This window comes from Balaenoptera borealis (genome assembly GCF_965194805.1).
Source record: "Balaenoptera borealis genome assembly, chromosome: 5".
In the NCBI taxonomy this organism is placed as follows: Eukaryota; Metazoa; Chordata; class Mammalia; order Artiodactyla; family Balaenopteridae; genus Balaenoptera; species Balaenoptera borealis.
The window spans coordinates 49,231,490-49,246,302 of NC_138862.1; the positions used below are offsets into that span (position 1 = coordinate 49,231,490).

At 34.1% G+C, this 14,813-nt stretch overlaps 1 protein-coding gene across 7 annotated transcripts in view; it reads right to left on the reverse strand.

Annotated features, from left to right (window-relative positions):
- Positions 1 to 14,813, reverse strand: part of SENP7 (SUMO specific peptidase 7) — a 147,868-nt gene that overhangs the window by 73,863 nt on the left and 59,192 nt on the right. For 5 of the 7 annotated variants that reach the window (XM_082392071.1, XM_082392072.1, XM_082392069.1 and 2 more), the window contains one exon: positions 7,715 to 7,912. The exons of the other annotated variants lie outside the window; for them this stretch is intronic. In XM_082392071.1, the coding sequence (XP_082248197.1) occupies positions 7,715 to 7,912 (198 nt within the window). The remainder of the gene's footprint in view (positions 1 to 7,714; positions 7,913 to 14,813) is intronic. 7 annotated transcript variants of the gene reach the window in all.

Below are 14,813 nucleotides of genomic sequence, written 5' to 3' on the forward strand. Positions count from 1 at the left end.
TGACTGCTACCCATATGTCACTTGAAGCACTTTATTGACCTTTTGTGAGAGACAATAGATAACACCTAGAAAGGGCCAGAGTACTTTTAAGTAAAAAAATGTGAGCTTCCTTGTACTTTGTTACATTTGCTGTAGTCTCAGAGGTACTCTATTTTCACTACATAGAGGCACTGTGTTCTTTTCACTATGTTCCAGATAACGTAGAATTTCAAATCATAGGAGAACTTTAAAATAACTTAGCCTTCTCTTTATTTTAAACATGAAGAACTCAAAGCTCAGAAAAGTTAAATGGTTGCCCAAGTATAAGCAACTCTTCCTGGAAGAAGAACCTGGGCCAATTATCTTTTGGTTTTTTAAATTTTATTCCATTACACTGCATCCTCAATACTAACTTGCCACAGCATCAAGATAACTGAGCTTTTCTGTAGATACTTCAGGAAACCTTAAAAATATCCATTTCCAGCACAACCTCCACAAAATATGTACTGGGTTGACTAAGCAGTATATGATCTAAAAACAAGGCTAGTAGTAAATACAACTCTCTGAACTCAGAGTTTGAGTGAAGGAAGAAAGCAAAGAAAGTTAGCCATTTAGTACAACCACTAACTGTGGGGAGAGGAGGACAGAGATATTTTTCTATCTCCTCTCATGATTTAAATCTCTAAGAATCCTATTTATTATCGTCTGCTTTGTATATTTGATGCCTGACAGAACCCTTCTTAAAATCCTGGAATTAAAGTAGGAATGGAGACAATACAGGACAAGTAAGGAGTCTCAAGATTTCTTCTGTCTGACCTCACACTAGGAATTGCTGTGAAATAAATCACTAAAGGAAACTCAACTACAGTTCTCAATGCTTTAGGGAAAATGCAGGAATATTAGAAGAGAGAATTTTATTGGATAAGAACTATTTTTTTCCACATAGTTTAGCACAATTAAATTTTACTTACTTTTAAGAGATGAGAGAATCTGATATACTAGTTGATAGCTCATTTTAAGAGCAGATGATACACTCTTTTTATGGTCCCCTATCATTACTGAATTCTAAAATGTGGCTCATAATGAAAATAATCCAAGAACCGTAGTGTTTAAATAAAGAGAAAATTTGGGGCACAGAGGAAGAAATACCAAAGAAATATCAGCTATAATTTACTACCTCTGTTTAAATGCCTGACTATAGTATGTTTAAATGTGTTTTTAAATGTTGAGTCCCTAAAAAAAAAGCTGTCTCTCCAAATACGAGAGAAAGAGTCCATAGAAGATTAGTCCTATAAAAAGTACTGAAGAGAATAATCAACAACAACAACAACAACAAAAATACAAATATCAGCAAGGAAAGGGAAAAATTATAAAGATTAGAATTAGCTTCTGAATAATAAATGATCATTCTATTCTTTTATGGTTTGTTTTGCTGCTAGATTTTGAAGGAAGAAAAAGCAGAGCTATGAAAAAAGAATCTTAGAGGATAAATGAGAATTTTTAAGCTAAACAAATAGTTGAAAGTCTTTCCTAGAAGAGAAAAATTTCAAAATTCACCCAAAAACCATTTGAAAAGATTATATACCAAACTGCAGTAGAACCCGCATCTCTAAAGCACAAGAGCCCTAGAGGGCCTCTGAAGCTATCAGAAGGTTCAAGGAACTATCTCAGCATGTCTACCATGATACACCTTTCAATTAGAAAGCACTCTATTACTATGTGAACAAATGCCACAAGAAAAAAAATTTTTAAGTAGAATATTTAAAGGTTAATAAATTAGACATCACATAAAATATGTAATAAAGTCCAATTCCTACTTATTAAAAAATTAAAGGTCAGAAGAATGAAAAGCAGTATGACACAGAGCTTAAGAGCAAGGACTCTGGAGTCAGACAAACATAAGGTTGGGTTCTGAATTCAGCACCTAATAACTATATAACCTTAGATAAGTTACTTACCATAATTTATACCTCTTATCTTTGATCTCTTCATCTCAAAGATAGGGAGAATTATAATATCTACCTTAAAATATTATTAAGATTAGATGAAATAATAGATGTAAAGCAGTTTAGCACAAGTCCTGGCACATAGTAAATATACAATAAATGGAAGCTCACTTTAATTTTCCTATTATTGAAGTCTTGCTCAAACTTATAAATTATCTTTTCAGTTAGTGCTTGTCATAATTCATCATGCTCTGCAATCTTAATGAAAATATTTTATTAGAAAAGTATATAGTTAAATAGCAATGCCTACAGTACCCCTAGCTCTTCATAACACGCACCATAGCCCAAAACATCTTTCATCAGCTATTCACAACTTATGTAATTTGTGTACCTTGAAGAAACAGAGAGCTTTGTATGACAGCCTTACAGAAAACAAATCTATAAAGTAATAATTAAGTTCATAATACCTAAACTGTCTTTTGGTGTACAACTTATAAATTAGCACTGCCATGGAAATTCTAGGGCTAGCCAGCATTTCAAAAGATTCTGAATTTTCACAAGAAATATATAAAGGTGTGTACTTCATCTCTCATACTATTGCAATATATAAGGAAGGACTGAAAAATGTCATTTCACACAGTCCATCCAATTTTTTCCCAAGTATGCAAATAGTATCAGTAAGTAAAACAGAATTTGTTTAACTTTACTTGCTAATATTATGAAATCACACTTCAAAATATAATATGTTAAACCAAAGGAGAAACAAATTTTGTAAGGCAGTGAGATGAAACAGAAAGTATTACTGGCCTGAGAAGTAATATCATTTATTGATTGTGTGTCTACATGGTTATTTTCTCTGGTTCTTAATTTTTTCAATCACAAATTATGAGTTCCTCCCCCACATATTGGTAGCAAGGTAAATATAACATTGAAATAATTTAATGGGGGAAAACTTTGAAAAACTGATAAGAGCTATTAAGACATACTTGATGTTAAGAGCAAATTTTTAAAGCAATGGAACACTTGTTGAAAGATAACAATTACATCTGGTAATAAAGCTATAAATAACAAGCAAAAAAATTACAATACTAATTTAGTTTTTATTTTGCTGTAATTTAGATGAATGCTTTTCTAAAACTGTGCTATGTAACTTTTTTTTTCTTGATCAAAACTTTTTTTTCCTTTTTTTTGTTAACAATGGTCATTTCTTTATTTCTTTATTTCTTTATTTAGGCTGCGCCAGGTCTTTTTTAGGGTTCCTATAAATCTATTCTTATCCCAGATGATATAATTCAAAATATTACTTTCTAAATCAGTTTAAGCTACAAAGAAAAAAATTTTTAATTTTTGAATTACTTTCTTAAAGAGATTCACAGATTTCCTAAATTTGCTCTTTTCTTTCACTAAGCTATATATTAAGTGAATAAATTATCACTCAACTAAAACATTACTGGCTTAAAGAAGTCTTAAGGTTACAAGAATACCAGGGTGTCCAGAAAGTCTTACCACCACAATATCTGGAATATGTAATTTTCTAAACCTTCAAACATAGGCAAACTTAAGAAAAACATGAATAAATATAATTAAGTCATTTAGAGGAATTCCAAGAACCAGGAACTAACTTTTTCTTAACAGAATATAGTTACACTGTGTCGATATTTCTCTAATAATCTCTGGTGCCAATAGATGAAAGCAGGAGAAAGATGGTTTACCGTCTCAAAAGTTTTGCACATGTCTCCCACTAGGCTCTTTCTTGCCTAATGTCCAAAGTTTATAAGGATCTGGAAATATTCTCCCAGGAAAACAGATATGAACCACATACGGAAATAAAACCTAAACTAAAATATGATTTACTTGTTTAAAAAAAATGTATGCATCCCACATACTGTTAGTTTGATATTTCTAAAACTCTTGACCCTTTTCTTCATTATTTAACAAGATTGATTGGTATCATGTGTTTTCTGTTTTTCTTCTCAACTTTATCCGGAAATTAAAAGGCTAAACTATCTTCATTAAAAGGCAACTTACTTAGATCACTACCTTTAGATCCTAGAATGCAAATAAAATTTCTAAAAAATGCCACTTCTTTTCTGTACACCTGAAACTAACACATTGTAAATCAACTATACTCCAATATAAAATTAAAAATTTTTAATTAAAAAACAAAAACAAATAAGTAAATAAAATTTTTAAAAAGTAAAAAAATGCCATTTCTGGGAATGAATGAGTAATTTTGATTTACTCAATAGTTAAACTTTAAGTTAAAATTAAAAACCAAAAATAAATTTTTCTCCCTTTCATCTTTCTGAAATAATGAAATCCTAGCTAAGTAAAATGAAAATAAGACAAACAGCATCATGTCAAAGTCTCAGTCTCCTAGTCTAGATAGCAAGCCCCACAAAGAAAACATCTATCCAAAGCTATACCCTAAACAGTTCTCCAATTTTCCTGTTTGAAGCTTGTGATATCTCTTCTCCTGATTGTCACCAAAATTACAGAGCAGATAATTGGTTCTGATGGAGGAAAAGACATTTCAATCAAGGAGACTGGAGATGTAACTCTGCTGAGAAGCAATCTCTTTCGTATAGTCAGCAAACATTTATTGAGCGTTTAGTATGTGCCCAGTACTGTGCAAGGAAAAATAATAAAATGTAGGGTCCCTGCCTTCATGAAGCTTATTGTCAGGGAGGCAGAGAAACTAAAAATCACAGTATAGTGTGATGAGTGCTATGATACAGGAACAGGCCGCTTAGCAAGACAAAGAAAGGGATCAAATGCAGATGTGGCAGGTGGAATCAAAGAAATGATCTCAATGTTAAATATAATGAGCTCAATATAAGTCAGTAAAGGGGAAAAGGAGAATTGTTCCCAAGAGAACAAAAAGCATGAGCTCAGAGGAATAAAACCGCATTATACATTCAGTGAACTACCAGTAGTTTCCTAAATCTAAAGCACAGCATGAATATGGAAGAGTGGACAGACACAAAGCTAGAGATAGTCAAAAGTGAAATCATCACGGACCTTGTATGCCAAGGTAAGGAATTTGAACTTTATCCTAAAGTTTATGTGGAGCCACAGAAAGATGTTAAACTGGAGAGCGACAACATCTGCCTTTTAGAATGAATACCTCAGCAACAATACAGAGAAATAACCTAGAAGAAAAAGACTATGCTCAGGAAGCCCAATCAAATTACGATCCTAATAATAAAGGCACAAAGTTATCAGGGCTTGAACTGAGGCAGTGGCAATAAAGATGAAGAAAAGATCATTTCAAGACAGATTTAGGAGGTACAAATAACTAGACATGATAAATGACTGGATACAAAGGATAAGGAAAAAAGAGGAGCCAGGACAATTTCCAAGTTCTAATTTGAAGAACTAAGTGTAAAGAGGAGTCATATATTCAGACAGGGAGGAGATACAGAAATAGGAACAAGTCTGAGAACAAAGACGATGCATCCACTTTGGAACAAGTTAAATTTAGGACACCTGGAGCTGAGGGAAAAAGTCTGGACTAACTAGTAGTTCATCCCAGTAAGTGAACAGAACAACACACACACAGTAAAAACCAAATTAGAATCTTATTGGGACTCTTTACTTCACATTATATTTAAATTTCATGGACACATAATCTAGCTGCTAACAATTTCTGGTGAGAAAAACTATTCCAAGAGAATGAAACATTACACTTTTCCAATCATGCTGATCTAATTGAAAAAAGGACAGACATGGGATGAGGGGACAGATGTCATTTGGAAGAGAGCTAAAGCTTCTTTTCAAGAGAATCAAAGGGATTGGAAGGGTCATTCCTTTAGCCCCCTTTATTTAGATCTAGCAGCACAGTAAAGGAATAGCTCACCTGTACTAAGGAGGAAAAACACTGGACTCCAGGACAATGAGAGCAAACTGCTTCATAAATTACTGAAGCTAAGTTGTCTGACTCTAAGATTTTGGGTGCTTTAGAAAGTTAAATTTACATCAGATATGATCTAGTACAGAAATTCTTGTTACATAGCTTTTTATGTTTTTGCCTTCTTTAAAAGAAGTGTCCTTGGTGAAAAGGTAACCCTCCTCTGCACTGTTGGTGGGAATGTAAATTGATACAGCCACTATGGAGAACAGTATGGAGGTTCCTTAAAAAACTAAAAATAGAACTACCATATGACACAGCAATCCCACTACTGGGCATATACCCAGAGAAAACCATAATTCAAAAAGACACATGCACCTCAATGTTCATTGCAGCACTATTTACAATAGCCAGGACATGGAAGCAACCTGAGTGTCCACCGATAGATGAATGGATAAAGAAGATGTGGCACATATATACAATGGAATATTACTCAGCCATAAAAAGAAATGAAGTTGAGTTATTTGTAGTGAGGTGGATGGACCTAGAGTCTGTCATACAGAGTGAAGTAAGTCAGAAAGAGAAAAACAAATACCATATGCTAATGCATATATACGGAGTCTAAAAAAAAATGGTACTGATGAACCTAGTGGCAGGGCAGGAATAAAGACGCAGACATAGAGAATGGTCTTGAGGACACGGGGAGAGGGAAGGGTAAGCTGGGACGAAGTGAGAGAAGCATCAACATATACACACTACCAAATGTAAAACAGATAGCTAGTGGGAAGTAGCTGCACAGCACAGGGAGATCAGCTCGGTGCTTTGCAACCACCTAGAGGGGTGGGATAAGGAGGGTAGGAGGGAGACGCAAGAGGGAGGGGATATGGGGATCTATGTATGCATATGGCTGATTCACTTTGTTGTACAACAGAAACTAACACAGCATTGTGAAGCAATTACACTCCAATAAAGTTGTATTAAAAAAAAAAGTGTCCTTTTTTAAAAAACAATTAATGCATAATACTATGTTCAGATGTTTTGACAGAGTTCTTTAATATTTAAAATAATTGTGCTGATAGTTAACAGGTTTTCACTGGATCTTGGCTTAAAGCACTTATAAATTGTTATCAAATTACAGACCAAATAACCAAAGCACCATCCAGCTAATGACAGGATATTCTAACTGAAAGCAAAATACCTCCCCTAAAAAATAACTCATTTAAGGGTTAAAACTGTAAGTGGAAATACATTAAAAATATTATTAATATGTTACAGATGACAAATTCCCAGAGCTAATTCCTAATTTTTAGCCCCAAACTTCATATATAATTCTTTTAAAAAATATAGAACAAAACCTGTTAGTTTTCAAAATTAAACCGCATATTTATTATCAAAAATCTGGGAGTAATATTTCAAAATCATCTCCTTTTTTTAAAAAAATGCATGTAAAATACAAGAAAGCTCATAAAGTCAAAAGTAGTAAGGACCCAGGTTAAATAATATTTAAAAGGTATGTTAAAGATGCAGAAAATTAAAAAGATCTACAGATAGACAGATATACATACCTGTTTTATTTTCTGCATCTTTAACATACCTTTCAAAAAATATTTAATCTAGGTCCTTACCCATCTATATATCTCTAGTTCTTCATTTTATATCATATGTGAATCTCTAAAAATCTGTACATGTGAATCAAATTATTAAGCTAAATGCACTAAGAATACTTGTTTTTAAAAATAATTCTATGTCAATCTATTTAATGAAATGTAGAATCATTAACTTTGTAAATTAAGATTGTCAACTTTAAGATTTGAGGGGGTCACACCTGTATATGCAGATTTTCTTAAAGATCATTTCCAACAATCTTATTTTTAAGACTATTGGACTTAAATTATTTCAAATACGGTAAGTTGAACAAAATCAATACTGAACAACATACCTTTCAGATAAATTAAGGCTTTGGTGAAGAGGTTCTAATTTTTGACATGTCTCTAGGCTGTCAACAGATGTCGAAGGCAATGAGTCTGATTGCACCTTGTTGGCATCATATAAATTAGCATCATTTTTAGGTAGGGTCTTTCTGAATTTTCGTCCTAAATCCGTCCATAGGACATTCGTCAACACAACTTTGAGTTGCCTGTTACACACATAAATAATTAATACATACAGTACTAAACATTATATAATACATGAATTCATCACAAATTATAACAAATGAAAACCTCCAGGAATTCTAAATTCAGTTCTTCAAGAAATTAACCAGAGTAGTAAATATCATAAGTAAAAAATATGCCTAGTCATTCTCAAATATACATGAAAAACTAAAGCACATTTCACTTAAATTGGGTCTTTCTTCAGAATTCTATCTAGTATACTACATCTGTGGTCTCACACACACGTACAGCTGTTGGATTGCTGGTAACCAATCTGTGCCTGGTCACACTGTAACTGGAACAACAACACACATCTGCACATCATATCACATAGGCAACTGCTTTCTGCACTAAAAATGTATTCTTGTTTTAGTATTTGATTCGGAAAACATAATTAAAACTAAGGGTAACAGTACAACATCTACAATCTTAACCCTACATAGTCTTAAGATACATTTAATTTTACCTTATTTCTAAAAATATGTCAACTTAAAACACTTACTGTACCTACACCAATTTCAAAAGTAAAACTGATAAATCTAAGCACTTCCAGCTCTGCCTCGCTACATTTTGCCCATTACTCATTCAACACATCTATATGCTGATAATACTTGAAGAACTGTGTTCAGTTCTAGAACCATGAAATATAGTTTCTGCAGGACTGTGAACAGGCTACCAAGTAGATGTGAGACAATGTCATATGAGGAATGGCTGGAAGAATTAGAAATGTGTGATCAGAAGAGTATCTATTCTATTCCCCAGTACCAATTTTAGGCACTGTTTGTTTAACAAATGTTAAGAATATTAAGAAACAGAAAGCAAAGTGTTCGTGTATTTTTAATATAAAACAGAGCTCAAAGAAATCACTTGTTTGCCGCAGCCACTTGGGGCTGTATCTTCAGATCATCTGGAAGAAGCGGGATACAAGTCTTCAGAGGAACCTCTATAGAACTCACTGAAACTCCAAACACTTTAAGTTTACAGATTTTAAAATTATCATTAAATAATAAAGAGATGAGTGACATTTCTATGAATGAATAATAATTCATTCTTCGTTCAACAAATACTTACCAAATACCTTCTAACAAAACAACTGTACTAGTAGAATCTGGAGATTCAGCAACAAACAAAAGAGTTACAGTTCCTGTCTTCATGGAGCTTACATTCCAAAGAATTACCCAATCAGTTATTTAATTACAACTATGATGAGCAATATGAACAGGAAACACAGGTGCTGCATTTCTTCTGAACGAGATCAGGGAAGGTTTTACTGAGAATATGACATTTACGCTGAAACTGTCCAAAGGAAACAAGTGGAAAATGGAGAGTGGTTCAAAAAGGAGGACAAAATGTAAATACTCAGACATGAGTAAAGCTTCTTTAAGGAAATTAAAGGACTTACCTGGCTCAAGTGCTTAGAGTGAAGAGGAAATTTGTATAAGATAAGGATGGGCAGTTAGGCAGGACCCTGTGGACTATGTTGAGGATTTGAAACTTTAATGTCAACAACAATATCAATCCCCTAGTTTTAACAAGAGAATCATGAGACAAGAGCTGTATTTTTAAAAGATGACTTTGATCTTTTATGAAGAATAAAGAAAACACCAAGAGAAAAGGGTAATAATGAATTTAGAGAGGATATGGTGACTTAGGTATAGTTTAGTGGAATGGTGGGAGCAGAAATGGGAAAGAAGAAAAGGGACACAGACACAGCAAATGTAGGCAGTTGACAAACAGCTACGAAAGGGGGATATAGGACAAGAGCTGAAGATAAATGTGAGATGCAAGAAAGGTCTTCTTAGTTAGTTATTGGTTGGTTAGTTAGCTTAACATAGAAAATATCTGTGTAAGTTTCAGTGCTTATGGGAAGACGTCAACAGAGTAGGAGAGGTTGAAGATACAGGAGACAGGATAATTAACTTTATAATTAAGTTCCTTAAGAAGTAGCATAAAAAGAGCTAATATTTACTGAACATGCACCGTATACCAGGAAGCATGTTAAGACCTCTACAATGATTTACTTCACTTAATCCTCACAACTACTCTGTGAAGTACAATGGTAATTATTCTTCTGCAACTGAGAAGACCAAGAATAGAATGAGTAATAACTAAGTCCATAGTAAAATGGGTGAGTAGTGAGAGCAGGATCCAGAGCCACACACTCTCAACTCTGTTGCCAGCACTCTTAACTGCTCCACTGTGCTGGTTTATGGTGGGAGAAGAACCCCTTTTCCTTCTTCCAGAAACCAAGATCATTTTTTCAAAGTGATACAAAAGGTGAAAGAACATAGGCTTGAGGAGAGAAAAGGCTTCAAATCATCACTGTGGAGAGGGGGAACACAAGCTGACTAGAGAAACACAGTATGATTATCTTGAAGTTGCGGAATCCAGTAGGGTTAATAACCACAAATTTATAATGGCATAAACATACTGTGTTTTGTGATTTTTTTTTCCCATCACTGCTCAGCCACCTTGGTGTCAGCACAATGCAAAAAGATAATTAGGTTCACAAGTGATTATTAATTACGAAGGAAAAAGGCACCTTTATAACTAAAAATCTGGTAGCTACCACCTTAACCAAGTGATCAAATGTAAGGCCGCCAACAGTGGGACAAGCAGACATTACGTATCCCCTGATATGATGCAATAAGCAAATAACATCAGCTATGAAGTACTTTTGCCAAAAATGTAACATGAACCTAATCATGAGGACAAACCCAATTATAAAAATCTAGAATGTAGGACATTCTACAAGACAACTGGCCTGAACTCTTCAAAAAAGCCAATGTCATGGTTTAGGGGGGTCAGTGGGAGGCAGGGGTTATTCTAAGATTAAGAGACTAATGAGACATAATAACCAAAAAATAAAATGCATGAACCTCAATTTGACCCTAGATTTTTTTTAACAAAAGACATTTTGGGGGACATTTAGAGAATTCTGATTCTAGACTTTATATTACATGATAATATGAAATTATTTAAATTTTCTTCATAATGTATTGTGGTTATCATGTAAAAGAATTTTCTTGTTCTTAAGAAGTGCAGGCTAAAGTACTCAGAGGTGAAGTGCCTGATGTCTGTGACTTACTTTCAAATGGTTCTGGGAAAAAAAATGTGTACGTGAATGTGCATATGTGATATGCACTTACATACATGTATGAAAAGAGACTGAGAGAAGGCAAACGTGGGAAAACGTTAACAACATCTTGCGTGTCTGTTATACTCTTAAGAAAATAATCCCGCCTGGAATCCTGTACCAAAAAAATATGAAACAGGGAAAAAAAGTTATGCATGAAGATATTCATCACAGTATTATTTATAAAAGCAACAAAACAAAAGCAAATTTAAATTCCCAGTAATAGGGACTTCCCTGGTGGTCCAGTGGTAAACAATCCTCCTTCCAATTCACAAGACGCAGGTTCAATTCCTGGTCAGGGAACTAAGATCCCACATTCTGCGTGGCAACTAAGCCCTTGCACTGCAACTACTGAGCCCATGCACCTCAACTAGAGAGAGGGAAAAAAAACCCACATGCTACAACGCACACGCACCACAACTAGAGAGAAGCCTGTGCACTGCCAATGAAAGATCCCACATGCTGCAACAAAGATCCCACATGCCGCAACAAAGATCCCATGTGCCGCAACAAAGATCCCATGTGCCGCAACAAAGACCCGACACAGCCAAAAATAAAAAAATTTTTTAAATTAAAAACATAACAATTCCCAGCAATAGCAGAATGGTTAAGTAAACAATGATAAAGCCACTTAATGGAATGTTACTTATTAGTCTCCTAAAATCTTCTACTTTAAATTTTAAGAGTGACTGGCTGTGTTTTTTTCTTTCTACTTGTCTTTATTTCTATTTTCTATACTAAGCAAGTACTATACTATTTATATAAAGAGAAATGTCAACCAATTAATTTTGTAAAGAATGGTAAACATCTTTACCTAGCCAAAAACTATCTATTGGTTAGTGAAAAAAAATTATTTTTTACATTCAGGACTACTCTTTTATAGGTTTTACAACTGTACAACTTAAAATTCTAAATGATCAAATGAAAATACTTCTAAAATCTTAAGGATATATAAGGTATACTTTTCATCTGAGAAAACTACTGACTATTAGTAATTTGCTAAATTATTTGGGAAAATACCCCAGTGATAATTTTAATGATTTTAAATATGAAAACATCCAATGTTGGAAAATGCCATTTTTCTATTCACCCAAACCAAATAAGAATCACCATTCGTGATTTTACTGGTAATTCTAATAGTTGGCTCTAAGTGAAAAAGACAATTTGGATTCTCTGTGAAAATACTTATTTCATGTTCATAAATTTGCTTTATTGCAATCTGATTGACTAATAATATCCTAAGGCAGAAGTCAGCAATCTTTTCCCTCCAAATTAAAGGTAAAATTTTTTAAATTTCTATATATTTAAATATATTTGAGCACTTCACAAGAAAGACATATGAATAGCCAATATGCACATAAAAAGGCACTCAATATCATTAACCTCGTCTTTCCAGTCTTTAAAAAAAGTTTGTCTTTTCAAAAAAGGGGGGAAGACAGCAAAATATTTCAACAGACACTTTAGAGAAGATACAAAAGAACAATAAGCACATGAAAAGATGCTCAACATCATCATTCATCAAGGAAATGCAATTAAAACCACAATAAGATATCACTACACATACATTAAAAGGGATGATGACAGAGATTGACCATACAAGCGCTGGCAGGAGGGTGGAAGAAGTAAAACTCTTCTGCACTGCTGATGGGAATGTAAAGTGGCACAATTACTTTCGGAGAACATTTGGCAGTTGCTTAACAAAGTTGAAAATGTACTTTCAATGACCCAGCAACCCATCTCCTAGGTATTTAACCAAAAGGAATAAAAACATGTCCACACAGGCGCTTGTACATGAATATTCACAGCAGCTTTATTAATAGTAGTATTAATTTTTCACAGAACTAAAACAAAAAGAAGTTTAAATTTGTATGGAAACATAGAAGACCACAAATAGCAAAACCAATCTTGAGAAACAAAAACAGAGCTGGAGGAATCAGGCTCCCTGACTTCAGACTATATTACAAACCTAAAGTAATCAAAACAGTATGATACTGGCACAAAAACAGAAATACAGATCAATGGAACAGGATAGAAAGCCCAGAGATAAACCCATGCACATATGGTCACCTTATCTTTGATAAAGGAGGCACGAATATACAATGGAGAAAAGACAGCCTCTTCAGTAAGTGGTGCTGGGAAAACTGGACAGCTACATGTAAAAGAATGAAATTAGAAAACTCCATAACACCATACACAAAAATAAACTCAAAATGGATTAAACACCTAAATGTAAGGCCAGGAACTATAAAACTCTTAGAGGAAAACATAGGCAGAACACTCTATGACATAAATCATAGCAAGATCCTTTTGGACCCACCTCCTAGAAAAATGGAAATAAAAACAAAAATATACAAATGGGACCTAATGAAACTTAAAAGCTTTTTGCACAGCAAAGGAAACCATAAACAAGACGAAAAGAAAATCCTCAGAATGGGAGAAAATATTTGCAAACGAAGCAACTGACAAAGGATTAATCCCTAAAATATACAAGCAGCTCATGAAGCTCAATATCAAAAAAAACAAAGAACCCAATCCAAAAATGGGCAGAAGACCTAAACAGACATTTCTCCAAAGAAGATATACAGATCGCCAACAAACACATGAGAGGATGCTCAACATCACTAATCATTAAAGAAATGCAAATCAAACCTACAATGAGGTATCACCTCACACCGGTCAGAACGGCTATCATCAAAAAATCTACAAACAATAAATGCTGGAGAGGGTGTGGAGAAAAGGGAACCCTCCTACACTGTTGGAGGGAATGTAAATTGATACAGCCACTATGGAGAACAGTATGGAGGTTCCTTAAAAAAACTAAAAATAGAACTACCATATGACCCAGCAATCCCACTACTGGGCATATACCCTGAGAAAGCCATAATTCAAAGAGTCATGTACCACAACGTTCATTGCAGCTCTATTTACAATAGTCACGACATGGAAGCAACCTAAGTGTCCATCGACAGATGAATGGATAAAGAAGATGTGGCACAAATATACAATGGAACATTATTCAGCCATAAAAGGAAACGAAATTGAGCTATTTGTAGTGAGGTGGATGGACCTAGAGACTGTTATACAGAGTGAAGTCAGAAAGAGATAAACAAATACCATATGCTAACACATATATATGGAATCTAAAAAAAAAAAAAAAAAATGGTTCTGATGAACCAAGGAGCAGGACAGGAGTAAAGACGCAGACACAGAGAACGGACTTGAGGACATGGGGAGAGGGAAGGGTAAGCTGGGACGAAGTGACAGAGTAGCAATGACATATATACACTACCAAATGTAAAATAGTTAGTGGGAAGCAGCCGCATAGCACAGGGAGATCAGTTCGGTGCTTTGTGACCACCTAGAGGGGTGGGATAGGGAGGGTGGGAAGGAGACGCAAAAGTGAGGGGATACGGGGATATATGTATACATATAGCTGATTCACTTTGTTACACAGCAGAAACTAACATAACATTATAAAGCAATTATACTCCAATAAAGATGTTTAAAAAAAAAAACAGAAACAGACTCACAGACATAGAAAACCAATTTATGGTTACCAAACGGGAGGGAGAGGTGGCGAGGGACAAATTAAGAAAATGTGATTAACCAGTATATACTACTATACATAAAATAGATAAGCAAGAAGGATTTACTGTATAGCACAGGAAATTATATTCAGTGTCTTGTAATAACCTATAATGGAATAAAATCTGAAAAAATATACAACGGAATCATTTTGCTGTATAACT